This window comes from Nelumbo lutea, chromosome 5 (assembly GCF_056320005.1).
Source record: "Nelumbo lutea isolate HS-2025 chromosome 5, American lotus-T2T, whole genome shotgun sequence".
In the NCBI taxonomy this organism is placed as follows: Eukaryota; Viridiplantae; Streptophyta; class Magnoliopsida; order Proteales; family Nelumbonaceae; genus Nelumbo; species Nelumbo lutea.
Window position 1 is genome coordinate 77,530,486 of NC_142688.1, and position 25,900 is coordinate 77,556,385.

General features: G+C 40.3%; 1 protein-coding gene across 2 annotated transcripts in view; it reads left to right on the forward strand.

Moving 5' to 3' along the window:
• LOC148852997 (Got1/Sft2-like vescicle transport protein family) overlaps window positions 1–25,900 on the forward strand; it is a 31,520-nt gene extending 5,620 nt beyond the window's left edge. For both annotated transcript variants that reach the window (XM_088945057.1, XM_088945058.1), the window contains 4 exons: window positions 9,895–9,968; window positions 10,770–10,887; window positions 10,983–11,041; window positions 25,467–25,900. In XM_088945057.1, coding sequence (XP_088801183.1) covers window positions 9,895–9,968; window positions 10,770–10,887; window positions 10,983–11,041; window positions 25,467–25,545 — 330 coding nt within the window. In that variant the 3' untranslated portion in view covers window positions 25,546–25,900. The remainder of the gene's footprint in view (window positions 1–9,894; window positions 9,969–10,769; window positions 10,888–10,982; window positions 11,042–25,466) is intronic.

Consider the following 25,900-nt stretch of genomic DNA (forward strand, 5'->3'; position numbering starts at 1 on the left):
CAATTGGGGCAAACACTTCCGCTCCATCAAAATGGCACCTGGTGCTAGATAGAATTGATCAAATATTGGTTGGTTGGAATGGGAAATATTTATCACTTGGAGTCAGAAATACTCTCTCAAAAGTGTTATTTATAATCTGCTGATTCATTACTTATCTTTGCTCAAAATTCAGGCTTTGGTAGCTGCAATGAACTCTGCTGGCAGTTCCTTCAGTTCGGAGAACTTTGTTAGATTGTTAAATTTTCTCATACTAATAGAGAGGCCCTGATCTAGGTTGTTTGTTTCCTTGAAAATCTAAGGACATTGAAATCCCCTCCAAGACACCAAGGCCCCTCCCACAATCCTCTAGCTGTACTCAACTCCTCCCAGAACTGCACCCTTTCTCTGTAATAGTTAGGACCATAAACATTGGTCATCACCCACTCCTTCCTATCACTAGCTCTTTTGAATTTTGTTGAGACTGAGTAGTTCCCTATGGGTTCCTCCGGGCATTCCAGATCCTCATTTTTATAGATAGTGAGAATTCCCCGTGAAGTTCCCCAGGAAGGTGCAAAAGCCCAACTTAAGCCTTTGATTCCCCAAATACTCCTAATCCACCTTCTATCTAATTCTAATGATTTGGTTTCCTGAATTAAGAAAACATCTGGCTTCTCTTTCCTTAGTACACTTCTTATTACTTTTCTTTTTTTGCACTTCCTGTTAGAATTGACAGTCCAGGGGTTCAAGTCCTTTTACATTGTTTTATTTAGAGATGTTTTGTCTATTTTATTTAAGTTTAAGTAGGGTGTCCCATACATAATGAGGGGCAAAAGAGTCTTTGTACTTAAAGTAGAAGTTCAGGACTGTTATCAGTCTTGAACCCTAATGGATTTCAGGTTCGAAAATAAGAAGGTAAAGAGAAGAGAGGAGGAAGAGGGAGGAGAAGCAGTAGAACACAGTTGAAAGGAGGAGCAGAAGCTTAATGTTCTGCTGCCGCTACTTTAATTAATATTTATAGGTTATGCTCATTACATGGAAAGGACAAATCTGCCCTTAGTCTTTACATAACAAAATAGAGCAAAATAAGACTGAAATAAATAGCAACTGAAACAACTAAATGACCAACGGCTAACCCTAGGAAGACTAGAACACCTTCTACCCTACGAACACAGTGGGACCATAGCTGTGGGGCCCACATCAGTGTTCTCTACACTCCCCCTCAAGTTGGGAATAAATGTTTATCTTTCCCAACTTGGATAGATCCGCCTCTAGCTTCTTCTGTGGTACAACTTTGGTGAGGATATCTGCCAACTACATGTTGGAGGTGATGTACGGGAGACACACTTCTTGTGATGAGACCCTCTCTCGTACAAAGTGTCGATCAACTTCAATATGTTTAGTTTTGTCATGCTGTACCGGGTTGTGTGCTATATTAATAGCCGCTTGATTATCACAATACAACATCAAGGGCTTCTCATACTCAATACCCAACTCCTCAAGTAGTGATCTCAGCCAAAGAATTTCAGCCACTCCGTTAGCCATTGACCTGTACTCAGCTTCAGCACTAGATCGGGAGACAACACTCTATTTCTTACTCCTCCAAGAGATTAGGTTACCTCCCACAATAGCACAATATCCAGAGGTAGACCTTCTGTCATCAACACTCCCGGCCCAATTGGCATCCGTATAGACCTCCACCTTCATGTGGTCATTGTTCCTGAACAGTATACCTCTACCCGGGCATCTCTTCAAGTATGCTAGTATTCTTTCTGTTGCTAGAAGGTGTGTGGTTCTAGGAGAATGCATGTATTGACTGACAACACTAATTGCATAACTGATATCTGGCCAAGTGAGGCATAGATATAGGAGCTTTCCCACTAACCGCTGGAACATAACCTTGTCTTCAAGCAGCTCCCCACTCTCTGCACTAATCCTGTGGTTCTGTTTAATGGGTGTATCCGCAGGTTTGACACCCAGCTTTCCAATTTTCGCCAACAGATCTAGAACATATTTCCTCTGACAGACAAAGATCCCCTGTTTAGATCTAGCAACCTCAATACCCAAAAAATACTGTAGTGTACCCAGATCTTTCACCTCAAAATGTTGATGAAGGAGCTGTTTGAGGGACTCAATCTCATGGCTATCATTTCCTATCACCACAATATCATCAACATATACTGCAAGTAGTGTCAGAGGGGACTCCACCCTCTTGATGAACAGTGCATGATCTGACTGGCCTGTACATAACCGAACTTCCCAAGGGCTAGTCTGAATCTGTTGAACCAAGCTCTAGGTGACTGCTTCAAACCATACAATGCCTTATTGAGCCGGCAGGCCTTCTTACCTGCCTCTGTATCATAGAATCCAGGAGGCAACTGCATGTAAATCTCTTCCTACAAGTCCCCATTCAGGAAGGCATTTTTGACATCCATTTAGTACAAAGGCCAAGTGTGGCTTGCTGCAAGAGATAATAGAACCCGAATGGTGGTCATCTTGGCTACCGGGGCAAATGTCTCCAAGTAATCTATACCATAAGTTTGAGTGAACCCTTTTGCAACTAGCCGAGCTTTGTACCTCTCAATGGAACCATCTGCATTGTGCTTCATAGTAAATACCCATCTGCATCCAACTGGTTTCTTTCCTTTGGGCAAGTCAACTAGCTCCCAGGTATTATTTTTCAACAGAGCATCCATTTCAACTTGCATTGCACCTCTCCACTCTGGGACTGATAGGGCTTCTTGCAATGTTCTTGGAATAGGGACATTAGCAACGGAAGTGAGATGGGACCTATAGGAGGGAGATAGGCGATCATAGGACAAAAACTAGGAGATGCAGTGGGCTATAGATGTGGTGCAATGCCGTTTTCTTTTACGGATGTCAATGGGAAGGTCAAGGTCATCTGCAGGGGGTGAGGTAGCAACAATGGAAGGAGTCTTTGTGGGCCCTGGGACTGTAATATCTGGACTTGGAGCCACAGAAGAGGTTGGAGCTGGCCGGGACTGCTGATGACCAGGATCAACTTGCCTACATCGCCTGTGATAGACTCTCAACTCCCGATCCCCCTGACCACCCTTTCTACTGCAGCCCTCATCACCCAATGGAATAGGTAAAGGAACAACCCCAAAAGTATTAACCCTGCCCTCACTGCACTCCCCCTGAAGAAAAGGACCCAAATCTCCACGCTCACTACTCTCCCCCTAAGGAGAGACTCGAGAATAGTAGGGTGTCTCCTCAAAGAAAGTGACATCCATGGATACAAACTTCTTCCCTGAGACAGAATCATAGCAGCAATAACCCTTTTGAGTTTGTGCATAACCAAGAAAGATGCATTTGGAGGCCTTGGGTTCGAACTTGGAGTGATGGGGAACGAGAAGCTGAACAAAACAAGTACAACCAAATGTTTTGAGGGGAAGAGTAAACAACTCCTCATTGGGGTATAGAAGTGGAAAAGGAGGTTTCATATCAAGAACCTGGGAAGGAACCCGATTAATAAGATATACCGCCGTAAGGATAGCATCACCCCAGAAGCGAATAGGGACATTGGAGGTAAACATAATATTTCTAGCCACCTCCAAGATGTGCCTATTCTTCCTTTCTACAACCCCATTCTACTGAGGTGTATGAGGGAAAGTGCCACCTCCAAGAAGGTACGATGCCAATGGCTTAACAAAGTATTCATTTGCATTATCAGATCTAAGAACTTTGATCCTGGCATCAAACTGGGTTAGGATCATTTGGTGGAAGTTTTGGGTCAAGGCAGGAACATCATCTCGTGAACGCATAAGATAAACCCAAGAAAACCAGGTGTGGTCATCAACAAATAACAAAAAAATATCTGTACCCACCCATAGAAGGAATGGGATATGGCCCCCAAACATCAGTATGCACAATATCAAAAGAACTATTACTCCTTTTATTACTCAATGAATAAGAGTTTCTACAATGTTTAGCAAACTCACAACTTTCACATTTCAACTGAGACGACTCAATAGACTCAAACAAAGTAGGAAATAGACTCTTTAAGGACCGAAAAGACAAATGATCCAATCGGTTATGCCAAAGCATAACCGGACTCACAACCTGAGAAACAAGTAACTTCTTATCCACTGACTCTTCCCGACGAGAACTCTCCTCGAGCAGATAGATCCCATTCGTCTCACGGCCAGTCCCAATCACCTTCTTTGTCTTCGAGTCCTGAAAAACACATCGGTCAGGGAAGAAAGTTACTGAGCAGTTCATATGTTTGGTAATACTACTAACGGAAAGAAGGTTAGTATCAAGTTTAGGAACATGCAAGACAGAAGACAAGGAGATAGTATCTGACAGTTTGATGTCACCCTTGCTAGAAATAGGGACAAGAGAGCCATCAGTAATAGATACTTTATCCCTACCAGAAGATAAGTGATAAGTAGTAAACAATGAGGGCAAGCTAGTCATATGTCGGATGCACCTGAATCTATTACCCAACAGGGTTCAGTAGTACCTAGAGCGGAGGCATGGTAGGCTGAGGCTCGAGTACCTGAATGTGCAAAGGCCGATGTGGCAGGGGCTGATGATGACTGCGGTGATTGAGCTAAACTGCCAACTTCCTTTTCCAACTGTATTAGAGCAGCCCGAACTGCAACTATGGTCTCTAAGGGTGTGCCTCTTGTACCAGACAAGGATGTTGAATCAGTAGTCACAACCACATGATCATTACCCTTTTTGTTTCTCAACTTTGCCAGGACCAAATGTGGATGCAGCTTCCAACATGTTTCTTTTGTGTGTTTAGGTTTCTTACAATGCTCACACACCACATCCTTTTATCTTCCTTCTTTTTGTCCCTCTCTGAATCACCCCCTATTTTGGTTTTGATAGCTACCAAGGCAGGTGTAAGCGGCTGAGGTTGCATCATGACTTTCCTCCTGGTCTCTTCACTATGCACTAAGGAGTATGCCTGAGAGAGGGTCACACTATCTCTGGTCAAAATCTGCTACCTCACAATATCATATTCTGAATTCAGTCCTGCCAGAAACTCAAACACTCTGTCTCGATGTGCTTTCTATGGGTCTGAGCATCTTTTGGACTCTCCCACTCAAGAGTCTCTAAGTGATCAATCTCATGCCACAGGGACTTCAAGGTAGAGAAGTAGACCGAAACCGGTTTCTCTCCTTGTTTAAGGGTATTCACCTCACATTTCAATTCGTATGCTCTGGCAACATTAAGGGGTTGGGAGTAAGTTTCTTTCATCACATCCCATATCTCCTTGGCTGTCTTTGCCCATAAGTAATTTCGGTTGATGTCTGCATAGAATTACACAGCCATGTCATAACCAAGTAGTTTTCTTGGACCCACTTGGTATACATAGGGTCTCCCTTGGAAGGTTCTGTCACATCTCCCAAGAGATACCCTACTTTGCCCCTTCCCCCAATAGCCATCATAGCTGATTGGGCCCATTCCAAATAGTTTGATCCATCAAATCTTACGGTTGTAATCTGAAAACCTGTCTCATAACCATCACCATAACTGCTGTTCCCAAAATTAGGGTTACTACAGTCAAAACAGCACTTGGACTATCAACCACAATCACAAAATGAGTATAGAACCAATCTGTACTCACAGTAGATGTGCCTGAAACAGGTATAAAACTGATCTGAAACCAAAAACTACACACAACAGCAACAGTCCGAACTGTTTCCACCCCCCCTTAGAAGAGTTCGAAAACCCCAAAGAAAACTGAAAAACAGTTTGAAGAACAATCTGATATGTTGAAGCCGAATTGGGGTTTTAATCAGTCCTAAAAGCAAATTCTCAGCCGTACACTCCAGACAGTACCGTATGGATAAGGCTTGTAGTAGGGTTAATATGAAACCCTAAAACTGATCAATGTTGAGGAGATAACTATTCGGGTTTGCCGCAGTATTAGATCACAAGGTTCAGTCCAGTATTAGGGTTTGCCGCAAGGTTAAGACAAAACCCTAGAGAATAGAAAGATAAAACCCTAGAGTGGTTCGGCCGCCCTTGCTAGATAGGTCCAACCTATCTTCTCTGATATTACTTCTCTCAGAAAATAAAAAACTTACAATAGGATGTTGTTCTCTGCCTTCCAAGGTTACCCGAACCCTAGCCTTCTCTGATTCTTCCTGATCACCAACACGCTGCAACTGTGGCAATTCTTCAAACAGCTGCTAAACCCTCTGGAGAGAAGTAGAACCAGTCAACGAACTCTATTTTCTCAGCTTCCAGCCTTAGATGGTTCTCATGTGGTCGGCTGGACTAGACTCACATGAGAAACCCTAGCTCTGATACCAAGTAGAAGTTCAGGACTGTTATCAGTCTTGAACCCTAATGGATTTCAGGTTCGAAAATAAGAAGAAAGGTAAAGAGAAGAGAGGAGGGAGAGGGAGGAGAAGCAATAGAACACAAGAGTTGAAAGGAGGAGCAGAAGCTTAATGTTCTGCCGCCGCCACTTTAATTAATATTTATAGGTTATGCTCATTACATGGAAAGGACAGATCTGCCCTTAGTCTTTACATTACAAAATAGAGCAAAATAAGACTGAAATAAATAGCAACTGAAACAACTAAATGACCAACGGCTAACCCTAGGAAGACTAGAACACCTTCTACCCTACGAACACAATGGGACCGTAGCTGTGGGGCCCACATCAGTGTTCTCTACACTTAAAGGATTACAAACCTATGAATATAGTTCTGGTCAGTTGAGAGAAGCAAGTGAAATCTCTCTAGCTATGGCCAGTCTTTCCCATCTCTTCTCTCTTTCCTTCTCTCCTCTTCTTCTCCCCTTCTTCTTTCTCCTTTTCTCTTTCGCTCTAGGGCAGAAATCAGATCTGGTCAAACTGATAACATGGTATTAGAGCATAGTTATCAAGGCAGTGCCTAGGCAACAAGGCACCCTTGGGGGCTCACCTTGCCTAATCGCCAAGCAGTTTTGTATAGTGATAGTGTGTAATAAAAAACTTTTATATTCATAATTTTTGAGGTTATACTTATAAAATAGACATTTTCTAAACTAAAATATTGATTTTGTGTGTTTATATTACTAATTTCTTTTTATTATTTTCTTATTGTTACGGTTTAATCAACACAAACATTGCTAAATGCTGTATTGAACCATCAAAGACTTCAAAACCTGAACCAACAAGTAAGGAATAACATAAAATGTTGTCTGATCAACACCTTTTCTTCTTCACCTTTTCTTTTCTTCTTTTCCTATAACAGAATTCTTTTTCTTCTCATGAATATATTAGAATATGTTTATTTTCTTTACTTTAACATGAAGTTTATACTTATGAAAATTATGGGTGATTATTAAGGAAATATGGTTATAGAACCTAGGGAACTACCCTAGGATACACTAAAAAAAATCCACTGCCCAGGCGACGCCTAGGCACCCTTCCAGCTAGTAGTAAATTACCACCCTTCTTTTCTCAGCATTTGACCGTTTACTGTCTCAGCTACTAAGCAATCTCCACCTAAGGTTCCTTGTGCCAGCTCATCATCTTCATCCTTCATTCCCTTCCAAAGCTCAATGTCCATTACTGACAGGATCCATGTTTTGTAGGCTAATCCATTTACCATCACTTCTATCATGCAAGCAACATTCTCCATCCTTACCCCCACCAGCCTAAGCAAAGCTACTCGAAGGTTAGAGGTATTGAGATTTGCAAGAACACCTCCACATAACTGAGCAATCTTCTGGAAAATCGATTCAGACCAGAGGTGAAAAGGTAAACCAACCATCATTACCACAGGATTTTCACCTAGATCAACTGAGTTGGACCCTGAGCTCCATCTTCATACATCCACAAAACCTTCTCTGGTCTGGACTTGAAGTGCAAATACATGTCTTAGGGGAACCTCGAGGTAAAAATTGCCAGAAGGTTTTAAAGAATCTCCTTCGATCTTCAACTTCTTTCTTAAAGCTTCAGCAATCTCCTTTCAGTTGCAAACCTTCTGCTTAGCAGGTAAGAAAAATCTTTTACTCCAAATATCTTTTGTAGCTGTTGTCCTGAGATTGGGAGCTTTAACACAACAGTACATTTGATCTTCTTGTCTTCTTCTTTGTCGTCACTCCGCATAACATTCTTGTCAGACACTAAGGCTCTAATTCCTTGCTGAGTTCTTGTTCCTTACTGTGCTCTTGTACTGGCCATAGCCTGAGCACCTTTTCTTCCCGTCTGGTAGTCCTGAATCGTCTCCAATATCAGATTTCATCCCTTTCTCTGTTTTCCCATCGGAAAGCAAACCAGCTGTTTCCTGTTTTTCCCAAAATGCTCTGTTAATGTAATATACCAGCTGTTTCCTGTTTTTCCCAAAATACTCTGTTAATGTAATATACCAGCCCGTCTGGTAGTCCTGAATCGTCTCCAATATCAGATTTCATCCCTTTCTCTGTTTTCCCATCGGAAAGCAAACCAGCTGTTTCCTGTTTTTCCCAAAATGCTCTGTTAATGTAATATGCCAGCCCTTCCCATTCTTGTTTCCAACACTTTTGATATCCTACATCCATTCCTGTAGTTTGATTGATTTACAGGCTCCCACCAACAAGCACTTAAACCAAAGTACCAAACATGACTTCCTCTGCTAGAAAAATCATGGCCTTCTTTCCTTATCGTATTTTCAGCTGCTCCAAACCCTTAGCACTGGTCTCTTTGAAAATGAAGTTCTTTGCCTCCACCTGTAGCCCCTCCCTCCATCTTTTTGCATGCCTAAATCCTTCATCAAGAAAGAATGTGGAAGTTCAGCTCCCAAAAGAGATTCATCCAACTAAAATGGAATGTCTATTGTCAGTCTACAGCATTCTTACTCAAAATTGTCTGAAGAGAAAAGGGAATCCAGACGGCTAACAGATTCTATTTGTGTGAAGTAGATGGGATAGGGAGAATGTTCTTCATATTTGTTATGGCTATTTTACGAAATTTATTTGGTGGTTCTTCATCTGACTATTTGGCTCAGAGTTTTGGAACCAAGATCCCCTGAAGAATTTTTTCTTCATGGCTGGTGTTACAAGGCAACAAAAAAGCCAAAAGTTTTTGGTCATGTGTCCTGTTTGTGGTCTGTTGAGAGGTGAGAAAAAGAAAGAAAATGAAGAATTTTTGAAGGAAACTCGAGAAGAAAAGAGGAGCTTTGTTCACCCATTAAGAAGATCTTAGATTGGATTTTGATTGTACCAGAGCTCTTGGGGGTTCGAAAGATTGTTTTGGGTGGTTTGTTGTCTTCGTTGAAATTGGAAATGGGGGGTTGTCTTTTCTTCTTCTTATTGGGTGATCTCTCATCACCCCTTGTATCTCTTTCTGAATTTTATTGAATGTTCTTTTTTATTTATTTATTTTTTTTAAAAAGCTGAAAAACTTTGAGAGAGAAGATCAGAGAAGAGCGAAAGAAAGAATAGAAGTAGGAATCACTCCTTGGATTCCTAGAATCAGTCACCACAAGTCCCACAAGCAGAAAATAAACTCCTAACATTTTTTTTTTCTCCAATATTCATTTCCCACATGTAGCAACTAGCAACTTTATGTTTGTATTTATATATATGTAGTCTAGGGTCAGCCGAACTATATAAATTAGGAAATCTCAAAAATACAATTATGCCACTTACAAACCAACTTAAGGAAAACTAAATAAGACTTAAACCAATGACTTGAAACATTTAAACATGACTAAGATATGACCAGACAAATCAAACTAACAAGTTCAACTCCACAGACACATGCTAATATTTACAAAATACCCCTACTGTAGGAAAAGAAAACAGAAATACGTAAAAAGCTAGGAAATTAAAACATCAACTCTTTTACTCCTCCATTCATGTTCGTTATAATTACAGTCAATGTAAAACTTTATGTCTTTTGCAATATGCAAGGCCTTTTAAGTGACTACTTTTGATTTTCATTATTTTATCTTTGGTTTGCAGTCTATGCTTGTTTTCTTCAACCCAGTCAAGTTTGGGATTACATTCACCTTTGGCAATCTGCTCTCACTTGGGAGGTTTGTTAATATTTCATATTTTGTATATTCTATGCAAGTAAAAGAGTTTTTCTTCTTTTTTTCTATATTGTAGTGCAAGCAAGAAATGTAATTCCTAATTGATCCTTACTTCTGAGAATCCAAACATATTTTGTTTTATATGGCTGTTTGCACTTCTGAGAACCTGTAACAGTGCAGAAACTTATCATGGTTATATTTATTGTATGGTTCTTAGTCTCCTCTCTGAACTTGGCAATGGAGTTGGTAGGAATGTGATGATTCGTTGTGTGCTCAAGGATCAAGAAGATAGTTGGGTTTCCAAACTAACTGTGGAAATGATGGTTCATTATGTGCTCAAGGATCTCACTCAAAATTTATCTATTGGAGCTTTTATTTTCTATGTTCTAGATAAATCATGAAAAATGTTTTTGTTTATATATTTATTTTTTGTGGAGGGGGTTATGGTTATGATGTTGGAGAAAAGTTTGTCCATTTTACAAATGAAAATGATAAACTATAATTCCTCTCATTTTTTTTGTTGTTTTTATCATCTGATGTTTTTTTGTCCCTCATATAGCATGTGAACTTGATTTTGGAAGCGATCTTTATGCATTTTAAAAAGGTTGATTGAAAAAAGGTTGTATTTCTTGCATTTTGAAAGAAGTGTGCTATAGATTCTTTCTGTTGCAGAATTTCTTTTCCATGGAATCACGGCTTGATGGTTACCTAATCCTGCTTCTGCTTTATATATTCTCCACTCTATAACTTTCTGCCTTTGTCCTTGTCTTTCAGATGCTAAAGTTGAAGTCTTTTGTATGGCAGCACAGCCTTCCTTATAGGCCCTAAACGGCAAGTGACAATGATGCTTGATCCTGTTCGTATCTATGCAACAGCAATATACCTTGCAAGCATTATAGTTGCCCTTTTTTGTGCTCTTTATGTAAGTCTTTAGCATCATTTTTTCTATACATGGACAAATCCATTTCTCTTGTTATTATAGTTGTCTAATAATCTTCATTCTTTACTATTAAGCAGGTCCGTAACAAGTTCTTAACACTTTTGGCAATCATTTTAGAGTTTGGTGGACTTGTTTGGTATGTCAGAAGCCTCTTGCACTCCCTTGTAACATAACGATAGATATCTGGCTTACACATTTGCATTGCCCTTGCTATGTGGTTAATCTCTCTAACTCATCCATATGTTTATGCTTGGTAATGGTAAAACCTTGGGCTGGAAAGGCCTTAGAGAGGGAAGGAGAAGAAAAGAGTAGGAGGTCAACTAGGATTATGAGAAACTTAACCCTAGCCACCAGCCCCTCGTTATATTTATATTTAACTTAAAGATGAGATATTACAAAGATGCCCTTAGTAGAGCGGCTACTAAAACTGAATAGTCACAACTTTAAAAAATAAAAAACTAATGGGCCTAAGGCCCAACAACTTCCTAATTAAATAAAAGCAAACTAAAAACAAACCGGGCCACTCAACACTCCCCCTCAAGTTGGGAGTAAATGTCATACATTCCCAACTAGCGTAGATCATGCTCCAACTTGTTCTTTGCAACACCCTTTGTGAGAACATCAGCGAGCTGCAGATCAGAAGCAATGTATGGAAGACAGACTTCCCCAGAAGTTACCCTTTCTTTGATAAAATGTCTATCCACTTCAATGTGCTTAGTTCGGTCATGCTGGACTGGGTTATGGGCAATGTTAATTGCTGCTTGGTTATCATAGTATAGCATCATGGGTTCTTCTGCTTGTGCACCGATTTCTTCTAACAGAGAACGGATCCAGTGAAGTTCTAAAACTCCATGCGCCATGGCCCTGTATTTGGCTTCAACACTTGATCTTGCCACCACTGTTTGTTTCTTACTCTTCCATGAGACTAGGTTACCCCCAATTAGGGTGCACACTCTTGAAGTTGATCTCTTGTCGTCAGGGCATCCTGCCCAATCGGCATCTATATAAGGCTCTAGTTTCAACTGTCCATGATCAGTAAACAATATGCCTCTGCCTAGGCGTCCCTTCAGATAAGCAAGGATCCTGTCAATTGCCTCCCAATGCTGGACTCGTGGGGCATGCATGTATTGACTTACTACACTCATTGCATAGGAGATGTCTGGTCTTGTCATACACAAGTATAGCAGCCGACCCACAAGTCTCTGATATCTCCCAATGTCCTTTACTGGCTCACCTTCTGTTGCATTGATTTTATGGTTCTGATCAATAGGGGTGCTAATTGCCTTTGTTCCAAGCTTCCCTGTCTCTTGAAGAAGGTACAAGACATACTTCTTTTGAGAGATAAAAATTCCATGTTTCGATTTTGCTACTTCAATGCCTAAGAAGTATCTCAGTTCTCCAAGATCCTTAATTTCAAATTCCTTATGTAGGTTCCTCTTCAGACTATCAATCTCACTCAGATCATTCCCAGTGACAACAATAACATCCACATAAACAATTAGGACTGACACCAAAGATCCCTTGCGCTTCACAAACAAAGTGTGATCAAATTGAGTTTGAGTGTAGTCAAAATCAATCAAGGCCTTTCTGAATCTGTCAAACCATGCTCTGGGAGATTGTTTCAAGCCATATAGTGACTTCTTAAGCCTGCATACCTTTCCCTTTTCAGTATCATTGTAAAAACCAGCAAGAAGATCCATATACACTTCTTCTTGCAGATCCCCATTTAGGAAAGCATTCTTCGCATCCAGTTGAAACAAGGGCCAAGAGTATGAGGCCGCAAGGGAAATGAGTATCCGAACGGAGGTCATCTTTGCAATTGGCGCAAAGGTCTCTAAATAATCATTGCCATAGGTCTGTGTGTACCCTTTTGTGACAAGTCTTGCCTTGTACCTCTCTATACTTCCATTTGCCTTATATTTTACTGTGTAAACCCATCTGCATCCAACTGTGTCCTTGCCTTCTGGTAGGTCCACAATGTCCCATGTTTGATTCTTAATTAAAGCTTCCATCTCTTCCTACATAGTTGTCTTCCTCTCAGGTTTGGAGAGAGTCTCACTAACACCCTTGGGTATAGACACTGAATCAAGAGGAGAGAAAAGCACGGTAGGAAGGAGAAAGTCCACTGTAGGATAACTAATGTGAAATACAATGAGCAGTACACTTTCTCTTCCCTTTTCTAAGAGCAATAGGGAGATCAAAGTTATCTGTAATAGAGTTAGTAGGATCAATGGGAACCGAAATAGTAGCGGGATCAAGAGGAATACCTGAATCCATATCAACCGAATCTGGAGTCTCCAAGGGATCGACAGGAAGTGGTGTGAGTTCTGCTGTAGTGGAATCAACTACCTTGTGAAGTCTCTGTTGTGAGTAATGCTGAGAAACAGACCGCAAAGGAGGTGGCAAGGTAGGTGGCACCGGGTGGTGGTCAAGCACAAGAGGTGACATAGGGACTGGAACTGGGAGAGGGATAGATTGTTGACTTACTTCCCCAAAACACTCCCCCTGAGAAGGATTCTGTGAGAAGAAGTATGTGGATTCAAAAAAGGTGACATCCATGGTAGCATATCGGTTCCCAGAGACTGGATCATAGCAGCGGTACCCTTTCTAATTCTCTGCATATCCAAGGAAGACACACTTCTTTGCCTTAGGATCAAGCTTCGAGCGGTGAGGACCAAGGATGTGTACAAAGCAGACACACCCATACACCCTGAGAGGAACATGAAACATCTCCCTCTGAGGAAAAAGAAGGCTGAATGGAGTGCTGAATCCAAGTATACGAGAAGGCACCCTGTTAATCAGATATACTGCTGTGAGAACTGCATCACCTCAAAACCGAATCGGAACTGTAGATGTGATCATCATGCTTCTTGTAGTCTCAACAATGTGTCTGTTCTTCATTTCTGTAACACCATTCTATTGTGGACTGTAGGATGCTCTGATGGACAACACCATATTCTAACAAATATGAGGCAAGATGTCTTTCAAAATATTCCCTGGCATTGTCAGATCTGAACACCTTTATTCTTGTTCCAAACTGTGTTAGTACCATCTGATGAAATTGCCTCACCAAGGATGGTACTTCATTGCGGGATTTCATCAAGTAAATCCAAGAGTATCGAGAGAAATCATCCACAAATAGGAGAAAATAGCGATAGCCTCCCATAGAAGGAACATGGTAAGGGCCCCACACATCCGAATGAATAACATCAAAAGAAGAAGAACATCTTTTATTACTAGGTTTAATAGAATGTCTACAATGCTTTCCAAGTTGACAATCTTCACACTCCAGACTTTACAGACTAACAGACTCAAAAAGTTTTGGAAACAAAGAACTCAAAGAGGAAAAAGATAAATGGCCCAAACGATTATGCCAAAGCATAATCCGACTCACAGATCCTAACTCATTGTCCCTACTAACATGATGACTTTGGTGAGGGGGAAGAACATCCAGGAAGTTGATTCCATTCACTTCACGACCACTCCCAATCGTCCTCTTTGAATCCAGATCCTGCAAAATACAACATCCAGGAGAAAAAATTACTGAGCAGTTCAGATTCTTAGTCAAACTACTAACAGATAACAAATTAGTGCTCAATCTGGGAACATGAAGGACAAAGGGTAAACAAATAGAATCATTAATCTTGACAGATCCCTTCCCAGAAATAGGAACATGGAATCCATCAGTTGTGGAGACCCCATCTCTGCCAGAACAGAGCTGGTAAGAGGAAAAAATAGTGGAGCTATTGGTCATGTGCTCTGAGGCTCCAGAATCTATAATCCAAGGAGGTCCCTCCTTACCTGAGGTGGAAACATAATTTGCAGTGACGTGTGAACTACCTGTGTGAGCAAAGGAGGTAGAGTGAGCTTCACCAGTGCCACTTGTACCTTGTTGTCCGCTTGCGGCTGAACTGGAACTAGCTGTATCCCGCTGGTTCAGAAGTAGCCCATACCTCTCAAGTTCGGCCCTTACTGCAGCAGCTGCAACAGACTCCAAAGCAGCTGTAGTAGGAGGGGCCGGAGTGTCACCGGTAATTGCCATGTGCGTATTTCCCTTCTTATTTTTCAATATAGCCGGCACAAGATGTGGGTGAAGCTTCCAGCAAGTATCTCTTGTATGTTTAGGCTTCTTAAAGTAGTTACAAACCAAGTCTCTTTTGTTTTCCTTCTTGATTTCACCGCCACTTTGTTTAGGTTTCACAGCACTTACCATGACAAACTGATAAAAAATTTGGGTTTTCATCATCACATTCCTCCTGCACTCCTCCCCTGACAAAAAAGCATATGCTTGGGAGAGAGTGACACTATCCCTGGAAAGAAGATGTTGTCGTGCAATATCATACACAGGGTTAAGGCCAGTAAGGAATTCAAACACCCTATACTTCTCTAAATGTCTCTGATAGGTAGTTGCATCCTTGGTGGTTTCCCAAGCAAAGGTCTCCAAATGGTCAATCTCCTACCACAGGGTCTTAAGGGCTGAAAAATAGGCTGCAACAAATCTATCTCCCTGCCTTGTAGCAATAATCTGATTTCTCAGTTGATAAGCCCTAGCAACATTCTCCCTTTGTGAATAGGTTTCTGCAACACCATCCCATATCTCCTTAGCAGTATTTGCCCATAAGAAATTTTTACTTATATGTGGCAACATGGAATTACACAACCAAGTCATCACCATATAATTTTCCTGCACCCACCGAGTTGCTAGTTTCGGGTTTCACCTCTTCACCAGTGATATACCCTAATTTCCCACGAGCCCCAATGGCAATCTTTGCAGATTGTGGCCATTCCAAGTAGTTTGCACCATCCAACCTAACTGTATTAATGGTTCCAGCCCCGAAGGGGTCTCCAACACCCCCTTCCACTGGTCTCATTTCACTCCCAGGCTTGTTTTCAACTTTGTGGCCCTCCATGCTTCTCAAAAAAGGTAAAGAAAATAACTTAAAATTGCAGCAAGATCAAACAAGACACCTTTTGGAACTAGCAACACTTTCTTGGTGTCCTGGGCTTTCTTTCCACAAAAGATTCCTTTTCTATGGGATGGGAGAAGAGAGAGAAAAGTCAACCACCCTCTCTAGAAGCCTCCAAACCACGTGGGACTTGAATCGCCCCTTACAAAAAATTCCAAAGAACCCTAAAAAACTAGGGCGCCTCTTCCTAGGTCAAAATTGAAGAGTCCAGCAAAAACATGACTCTTCCCCTTTCTCCAATTTTTCCTGATTCTGATGAGAAACCCTAGACCAGCTACAGGGCACACAGATCCATCAAGAAAATCCAAAAACTGGGCTTACCTAAGAGCTTCGATTAGCCTCTTAAATCACCATGCAGTCAGCCGGTCTAGGGCTGCATGAGAGAACAACTTCAAGAACCTTCAACCTGCTCTGATACCAAGTAGAGATCACTATTTGCTGATTCGGTCAAGCTTCTTGTGAAAGAAAGAGGAGGACGATGAAGATTTCAGCAGTAGAGAGGGAAGGAGAAGAAAAGAGTAGGAGGTCAACTAGGATTATGAGAAACTTAACCCTAGCCGCCAGCCCCTCATTATATTTATTTTTAACTTAAAGATGAGATATTACAAAGATGCCCTTAGTAGGGCGGCTACTAAAATTGAATAGTCACAACTTTAAAAGATAAAAAACTAATGGGTCTAAGGCCCAACAACTTCCTAATTAAATAAAAGCAAACTAAAGACAAACCGGGCCACTCAACAAAACAAACCAGGCCACTCAACAGTTAGTCTGGACTATCATTGGAAATGGTCTTTGGTGTAGCAAAATATTGGATGGTGCATTGATTTTCTTATCAATAACCATAATCAAGGAGCTTCATTGATGGTTCTAAAAAGAAAGAGAAGACAGCATAACAGCTGACTCATCTGAAAAGAAAATAGGAAAAATAAGAAACAGCCTTTTGGCTGCACTCTAGGATTTGGTACTCCCCATTCTTCAACACTCCTTTCAGATGAAGGACCTTGGGCCTTTCTTGGCATGGAGATTCAATCCTCATTTTGGATGGGGATTTTTAGAAGAGGTTATGAGGATTATGGGGTTTGGGGAGAAATGGCAAAGTTGTATATTTTCTTGTATGTCATCAGTTACCTTTACAGTGTTGGTTAATGGTTCCTCCACAGAATTCTTTCAAGCTTCCAGGGGTATAAAGCAGGGGGATTCAGAGTGATTTTATGTGGGACGGAAATGAGAAAGATAAGGATTTGCATCTAGTTAGTTGGGATAGAGATTGTAGGTCAAAGAACGTGGGGATGTTGGTTTGAGGAAGGTTAAGATGTTTAAAAGTAGCATTGTTGGGTAAATATTCCTGGAGGTTTGGGAAGGAGAGGGATGCTTGGAGGAAAGTAGTTTTAAGCAGATATGGTGCTGTGAACTTTGAGTGGGATATAATGGAGGTGTCTTTGTCATATGGGGTTAGTGTGTGGAAAGGAATTACAAGATTCCAATCTGAGTTTGCTAGTTGCTCAAAGTTTATGGTGGGGGAGGGATGTAGAGTGAGATTTTGGAAGGACGAATGGTGTCCGAATGGAAGGTTATGTGATTTGCACCCAAAGATGTATATGTTAAATTTAGAGAACATTGTTGTTTCTTAATGTTTTGAGAGAAGAGGAGATCAAGTTATTTGGTGTCCTACATTCAGGCAACCACTGCAGAGCATGGAATTTGATAAATGCTTAGATGTTTTTGCTAAGCTGGAAGAAGTAAAGTGGATGCCAACAAACCTGATGCTAGATGGTGGAAGGAGTTCAAAAATGGAAGATTTTCGTTTAAGTCATTTTATAATGCTTTGACCTGAGATAAGCTGAATCCAGGTAATTTTTCAGGTTTGTGGAATAACCCGGTTCCCCTAAGGGTAGATGCTTTTGCTTGGCTTCTTTCATTGGACTGTGAATAAATTGAAACCAAGAGGTTTTCAGATTCCAAACAGGTGTGTTATGTGCAAAGAACAGGAGGAAATTCCAAGCCATTTGTTCATTATTACATGGTAGCAGTTTTAGCGTGGTCCTTCTCTGAATTATTCAAGATTGTGGTGGCAAGTCCATCTAACTTGCTGCTTTGTGCTACATTGCTAGAGATCTTTACGAAATGGCCAAGTCAGTTCGGTGGTAAAAAAAGCTAAGGTTTGTGGCTGGAATGGGCAGAAAAGGAAGCTGTTTTTTGTCTATTATTCCTTTGGCAGTCTTATGGTTTGTGGATGGAGAGGCTTTTGAGTTTTTGAACGATTAATGCTATAATTGAGGCTATAAGGCAATGGCTATCAACCTCAGCCAATTCAAGTAAAATGATTTTTCATCATCCTTTTTGGCTGTTAACTATTTTGAAGATACATGTATACTTGTGGTTGTACAGAAGTTCATTGTACAGACACACATATGTTTTGATATAATGAATACAATATTATCTTACCTTCTTTATTGATAAAAAAAAATATTATCTTACCTTCTTCAGAAAACAAAAAGAAAAAAAAATGCATTGATGGGTTGATGGAAAATGGATAGGATGTTGGTTTATCTCCTAGAGATACACAAGCATCTCCTTAGAAAGCAATACATGGCATTCTTCTTGTCTTTCTCCATTACATCAAGTATGATATGGGGATTCACTTTTAAAAGATCATTTTCCTACCTTGTTCTCATTGTCTTCTCTTAAAGGGAAGCCTGTTTCAAGACTTATTACTCCCTTCTTCTACTTGGTTTAATTGGAATTTGGATCTTAGAAGGGGCCTTCGAGATTTGGAGCTCCCTAATGTAGTTAATCTCTTGAAATTTCTGGATGGGATTTTCTTGGATCCTCTTAAGCCTTATGGTTGTATTTGGACTCCTCTTCCCTTGGGTCTTTTCTCCTATGCTTTCTTTTTCTGGGTCTTGACTTTGCCTCTCTCTCCACTACACCCCTTTCCTTTGTAAGAGGTTTGGGATGGTCCCCACTCCAATAGGACCAGAATATAACGCAACAATTAGTCCTTCCGCATTTCTAAACACTCCCCAATACCAGAAGGCCCTGGATTGCCTAAACTACTTCCATCAAAGTTGAGTTTGATGACACCCTCTTCAGGAGGTTTCCATTCCACTGATGGTTTAAACCTCACGGTAGAGATTTTGGCAACCACTTCCTAATTTTTCCATAAATCATCAAAGGAGAAAGTAGAATAGAGTTCCAAAGCCTTCGCCTAGTTGATGGCTCTATTAAATAACCATTCCCAGACACTGACCTCATCCCTCTCCTTCTCATAAAAAAAAAATCTGGTATTTATTTCCTCCCAAACAGTCCAAACCAAAGCAACCCAAGCAATGTGCAGATATTTCTAGAGAGAGAAAACAAAGAAATTTCAATATCTGAAGATTGGAATGAAATTTCTTCAAACTGTTTTAAAGGCAACAGTGAAGCACTTGGGCTTTCTTGCGCTAGAAAAATTGATGCTATCTCGGATTGAGTCGAGGGAGAAAGTTTAGACTAAGCAGTTTTCACCAGCGAGAAAATGGACAAAAATAGTAAGAATAGAAGCTAAGGAATTGTTGGAGGAAATGATGAACCATGGTCATCCAACACTGAAGATTAGGGGAGGAAGGGTTCCATTCTATTTGTGAGAGAAGCTGCCCTTTGGTTCAAGATTTTCAGAGATGGAGCTGTACACACAGGCTAGATTGGAACTGAAACACAATGAAAAAAGCAACAAAAACCTATGTATTGGAGCTTGAATCAATGCCAAGGAAGATTTGCGAGGTTGGAGGAAACTCTCGGACCAGGCAAGGTACAGCCAATATGCATACTGGGAGGGAGAAAGTTGGAAGGTTGGAATCAACTTTTAATCTTGCAAGAATATTTGTTAACAGTGAAGGCGAAGAAGGTAGAAGAACAAGAGAAGAAAACTAAGATTGTAGAGAAGTAGAGGTTATTGAGGTCCCAAAATTTTCATGATACTAAATCCAAAAATTATGACTGCAGATGCAAAAAAATAGTTGGGAGGAGAAATTGGTTGTAACAATGAACTAAATGATTGCAAACTGGAAAGGATTGGAGAAATCTATTAAAGAAAACCTGAAAATGGGATATGATTTGAAGCTGGTAGCTGTCGGAGAAATGAAAGAAATCATACATACCCAAGAAGCATTCCCAAATTTTAATGTGATAATCATCAGGTCACTGGAGGGGCCTCTGTTGATATCAAAATGGTTTCTTGTTTCTACTATGCACAAATCACTGGAGTTGGGAGATGTAACATTGAAAAAACATTAGGTTACCACTTCACCTTTGGAAGGAGATATTTTTCAAGAAGCTAGGGGATCTTTGCGATGGTGAAATAAGGGCTGATAGTGAGACAATAGAAGGCACAAACCTCTGATATGTAGGAGTGAGGATCAATGGATTGAGACTTGAATTGATCCCTTGTATGATGAAGTGTTTACAAGAGTAGTAACCTACAGAGTTTAGATTGCCTCCTTTGTTGTAGCAGCTATCTAGGGAACTAGTCACACGGTAAATGATGACATGGTGCAAATCTTAATAGATGGCATTCCCTCAGTGGATAATCAGGAGGGTAGGTGGGCGTATACAAGAAATGAAATAACTGAGTCAAATGAATAGAGGAAGAAAAAAGAAGGCCCAAGTAAGGGTGCATGAGAGCCATTTAAGGTAAACTAAATGGCTCAATTCAAATCTTATGCAAAGTTGGTCAGATTTAAAACAGCAAGTGAATTGGGATCAATGACACATGGTGATTTGAGTTCAAAGCTGCTTGGAAGTTTAAAAATGGTTCAAAACAGGATTTAAAAGAAGTTAGGCATAGGTAAACAAGACAAAAATTGGGACCATGAACCTTGCCAATAGTGATAGTAACCAAGGTATATCATCTTCTTCACTAGCGAAGGAAGTCAATGATCAGAATCCCTTCTATATTTTGTCTAGATCATCTTGATACCTTGATCTATTGATTCTTCGATGAATAGAACCTTTGTTCCCATGTCCTCTTCCCTACACCCAACCTGTTTAGTCTCAACGCTTCCAATGCTTGACTGATTCTCCTGGCCCTCTTTGTTGTTATTAGATACCTCAATCCAATCATCAAAATCTTCTTCTTGTTTCTTCCAATTGTATCATGAGTAGGAGCTGATCTAGGATGATGGATTTTCTTGGTGAGTGGGAATGGAGCCAGTGTGCTGATAGGAGATTCAAGTCTATCCATGGGAGAATAAGATGCAAAAAAAAAAAAAGTCTTCCACGAAAGAAGGGTGTACAGACGATGGGGGAAGGACTTCACTTTGAGCGGAAAAAGGGAATGGTGCAGGGAAAAACTTCTTTGATCCTCGTGCTAGCTCTTCTTGGCTTCTTTACTTTCTTGCTAGGCCCAATCCTGAAAAGATCTTTTAACCTGGGAAAAACTTTAGAGACTTTGATAGTTAAATAATCTTTTGGTTTTCTGAATTATAATATACTAGAGAATCCATTGGACTCAATTATTGCTGAAACATCTACTATCACAGGTTTCAGCAACAAGATTCACCACTATCTCCAACTTTCAACATCAAGAATCACAAGGTATTCACCTCTTACACATACCTGCTGGTCGGCCATCTAAATAGGTCTAGATTCCACTGCATCAGTTGATTAAACCAACAAATCACCACACAAGAAAATAGATGTAACCAATCTGTCCACTAAATGTCCCTCTTTGAGTCATCGAGTAGAGGGTTTCTAGTAACCCACTGAAACAACACCACCAACAACCACTGGAAGCATGAATACCTCCTACACAGAAAAACAATAGGTCCTTTGTAGCCTCTCCCTGATTCTCCAAGTAACTGATGTGTTCTCTTCAAAAACGGTATGCTGTAAGCAATAAAAAGATTTCTGGGCTGACTACCAAGGCTCTGATACCATGTTAATAGTTCAGTTAACACTGGTTGCAGTTCTAGGTTAAAAGAGAAAAGGAGAAGAGGAATGAATGGAGAAAATTATAGTCTTGGCTAGAGAGTATTCAATATGTCTCTCAGTCTACCAGAGCTTTATTTATAGGTTTGTGAAGCATGTACAAAGACACTTATGTCCCTAATTAAGTATGGGGCAGATTACTTAAACTGAAACAAAATAGACAAAACATCTCTTAATAAAACAATGTATAAGGACTAGAATGCCCCTGCCTGCTGACTCTAACAAGTCTACTTCCTAAAGCTTCTCGATAGCACTTTTCTAGACCCTTCCTACATGGATAGTCAGATTTGGACAGCATCTCCTTTAGGTCTTTTCACTTGTGCCTCCATCAATGAGCTTCTACGCCCCCACACTATGGTGAATTCCTTTCCAGTGAAAGCAATTTGGAGCAGAATACCACCCTAAAGGGTCTTATAAAGTTCAACTTTGATGGCAGAAACTTTGGGAATCTAGGGCTGTCAGGGGTAGGAGGAGTATTTAGAAATGAAGAGGGTCATGTGGTTTCAATTTTCTTGACCCACCTGGAGTGGGAGATTCAACATGAGCCGAAATTAATGGTGGTTAATCAGGGACTACAGAGAGCTAATGCAATGAACTCTGGTAAACTAATCATTGAAGGTGACTCAAAGGTGAAGATTGGCTAACTGGTGAACTGTGTGAGAGCATTTTGGTCCTATAAGAATGATCCCAAAAGTTCATATGGATGACTAGGAATTTACAAGTAAAAATTCAATGGGGTATGAAGGTCAGCAAACAGTTTGGATTATATACTAGCCAAAACGAGAAATCATTTTTTTCCTTTGTTGGGATCAGTTGTAATGTAAGCTGTTTTTTTTTTGAAGAATAAAAGGAAAATTTATTAAAGAAAAAGAAAAACTACAGCATAAGGTGATAAGAAATCACCTAAAGCAAGAACCACCCACAGGAAACCCAAACAGGCCTAAGAAAACCTCACCTTACAAGCAAAAGAAAAAACCAACAAACTCCGAATAAAGATCACCCAATACAAATCTCCATTAAAACAAGAGCAACCGCCCAACTCTAACCAAAAGCAAAACCTTTCTAGCTGCCCTCATCAATCTTCATCTGTAAGCTCATCCTCTTGATTTGAAAATTCCTCGTCCCAGTCCTTGCTCCCTTTCAACTATGCTTTTTTCTTCATTTTCTCTTCTTCCTTTTTTCTTTCAAATTCTTCAAAAGCCCTCCTAGCAAATTCCTCCCCACCCCAGAAGAACAAACCCAAGCTTTTCCCAATTATGACCTCCCTATCAACTAATTTTTGGATAGCCACCTTGCCTGAATCTTCATCAATAACTTCATTCTCCTGTATTAGCCGTGTCACACCAGATTCAGATTCAGCATCAATCACCTTATTTATCTGTTGTTCCTTCAATGAAAGGAGGGTCTGTGGTTGAGCTTGCACTGATATCCCCGTGTTTAGTGCCCATTGGCTATCCCACAATTCTGATCCTCCTCTTCCATTTTGTTCCCTCGACCCAGATCTACACCCAACCTTCCAATCTCATCTCCTCATAAAGCAGGCCATCTTCATCCTGACTTTCAGCCTTTCCACCAGAAGAGTCATTATCAACTAAAGCCTTCCTCTCCTCCGACCTTACCTCCATTGTTGCCTTCATTTTCTGGCTCGTCACTGATACTAACATTCTTTTTCCAAATTGTCGTCTCCCCTCTTTTTAGTTTCTCCAATTCAGCGAACTCTAGCTCTTCCGAGCTTGGAACAACTAGACATCCCAAATCACACCTATCCTCTGAAGTTGTCATACTCATAGCCCCGGACTCAAAGGGAACATAACTCTCGCCGAATCACTTCCTGACCTGAGGGTAACTTCCGGCATCACCAGACATTGGCAAATGAGAACAGTCAATGAAAGTCTCTTCTGTACCTTCAAGGAACCTTTTCTTGCTGTATTTGTTGAACCTGCCCATCACCCAGACCCACTTCTCTTCCTCTCTTTTTTCTAATCTCAGCCAAGATATTCCTTCTTATTACTCCCTTTCTTTTCAAGTTTGAGTTTTTGGGCCTTAAAAACTTCCTCTTGTATTCTTTTCTATTCCTGGACTGAGTTTCTTTACTGCCATTTTGCATATCTTTCTCCGCATCTTGAGTGCCAGATATAGACTCCAGGCCAGATTTCTTGTCTGCCAGAGCTGCAGGATGATTTGCATCACCAATCTTATTATCGTCTTCGGGTCCTTGTGGAGATGCTTCTGCAACTGCTAACTCCGACACACCATAGATCCTACCTTGAGTTGAGGAAGGGGAGTTTCCCCTTCGTGAGCCCATCGAAGACCTCTCCATACAAGTCATGTGACTACTAGAAAAACAGAAGATAGAGAAGAGAAGGTGAAGAGAGAAGAGAAGAGAAGAGAAGAGAAGAGAGAAATTAGAGAGAAAAAAAATTGGGCTGGTGGTGCCCTCTTCTTTATTTATAACAGGGTGACAAAATAAAAGAGGTAAATTAAAGCAGTACCCCTAGCAGCACAATCTAATACAAAATAACATAAACTAACATGGGACAGCCCTCTAACAGTTCACTAACAGCACTAACATTAAAATAACAACATAAACTTTATGGGAAGGGATGGCAGGGAGTATGCTCTCAAATGGTGTATGTAAGGCTTGTACATCTTTGCTGTTTATAATTAATAAAATTTCTTGTTATCTATCAAAAAAAAGTAGACTAGAATGATTTTCAGGGACATATGATGAAGAAGCTTCATAAATGAATTGGCTACCCGGAAAAACTGTTTGTTTGGAAGGTTAAAGTAGAATGGTCAAAGTCTATATTGCCGTGTTTCATGCTAACATTTCAAGTCAAAATAATAAAACAAACATGAGAAAATTCAGAGGGGCTTCTTCTAGAAACCTGGAGACTCAATAAAGGACCTTTTGATTGCTTGGGGTAATGTCTTTATATAGAAAAGAGGATGGGTTTGTTTTAAGGAGAGAGGGGAGAAATGTGGCATTATAAGAAAATGGTTAAGGCCTCTTGGGCATGAATTTCCAAGCGTATGGTCCATGGCGTTCAATCATAAAAAACAAGTCTGGCATGGATATAAGTGTTGGTTGAAAAAGAAGTTCAAATTGCCAAAAAAGTTAGGACTTTTTTTTTAGGTGGGGAATAATGCAATAAAAGTGTTTGTTACAGTTATTCTGTTGCTGCCTTTCTGAAGTTGTGATAATTGTTGGTACTTGTGGGAGTTGGTGACCAGCACATCTGGTGCTTCCAGAGGGGTGAGACTTAAATAGTCATGGAGATCCCATTTAAGAATTTGTATGTATCCAAGTTACCATATAATATACTATACAGATCAAGAAAAGTTATCATATTGAATGTATACTACTCTAGTTCTTTTCGCTGCATTTTCACCATGACTTCAGTATATGAGTGTTAAGCCTTATTTGGGGTCTACGCTCTGTACCCTGGTTCTTGTGATTATTTCTCTTGTCCTTTTCTTTTGTTGGGAAAGCCGACACAGGACTAGCAACCTAGTAGTTGCAAATTTGGAATGCAATATATCCATCAACTAAGCAACAAGCTGCAATTCCCTTACCTTTGCATCTTTATTCCAATCTCGTTTGTTAATATTTGTTCTATTTTGCAGGTATAGCTTGAGCTACATTCCTTTTGCCAGATCCATGGTTTCAAAAGTCATGATGGCTTGCTTTGACACTGAGTTCTAGGCTTCTTTTGATGAGAAAGATGTTGTAAGCTATGAAAGGCTTGATTTTGAGAGGTGCTCTTAGTTTCAAGGGTAGACACCGTCTTTTTTTCTCATTTCTTGACTTAGCAGAGGATCTTTCCATATCTCAGTGCACATGATAGTGAGTGAACTGTAAATCTTTTTTCAGGATTAGAGATACACATTTCTTTCCTATATTGCTGTTCGTGCCTTATAAATCCTTGTAATGAAGTTGGTTTGGCCAAGTTCTGGTCAACCAATGGGCTTTTAGTACCATAGGATAAACTTCAGTGTTGTAGAAATGCCTTAGTATTTAGCATATGATATTCAACTTGAGTTTTTGAGTTTGTTTTGAA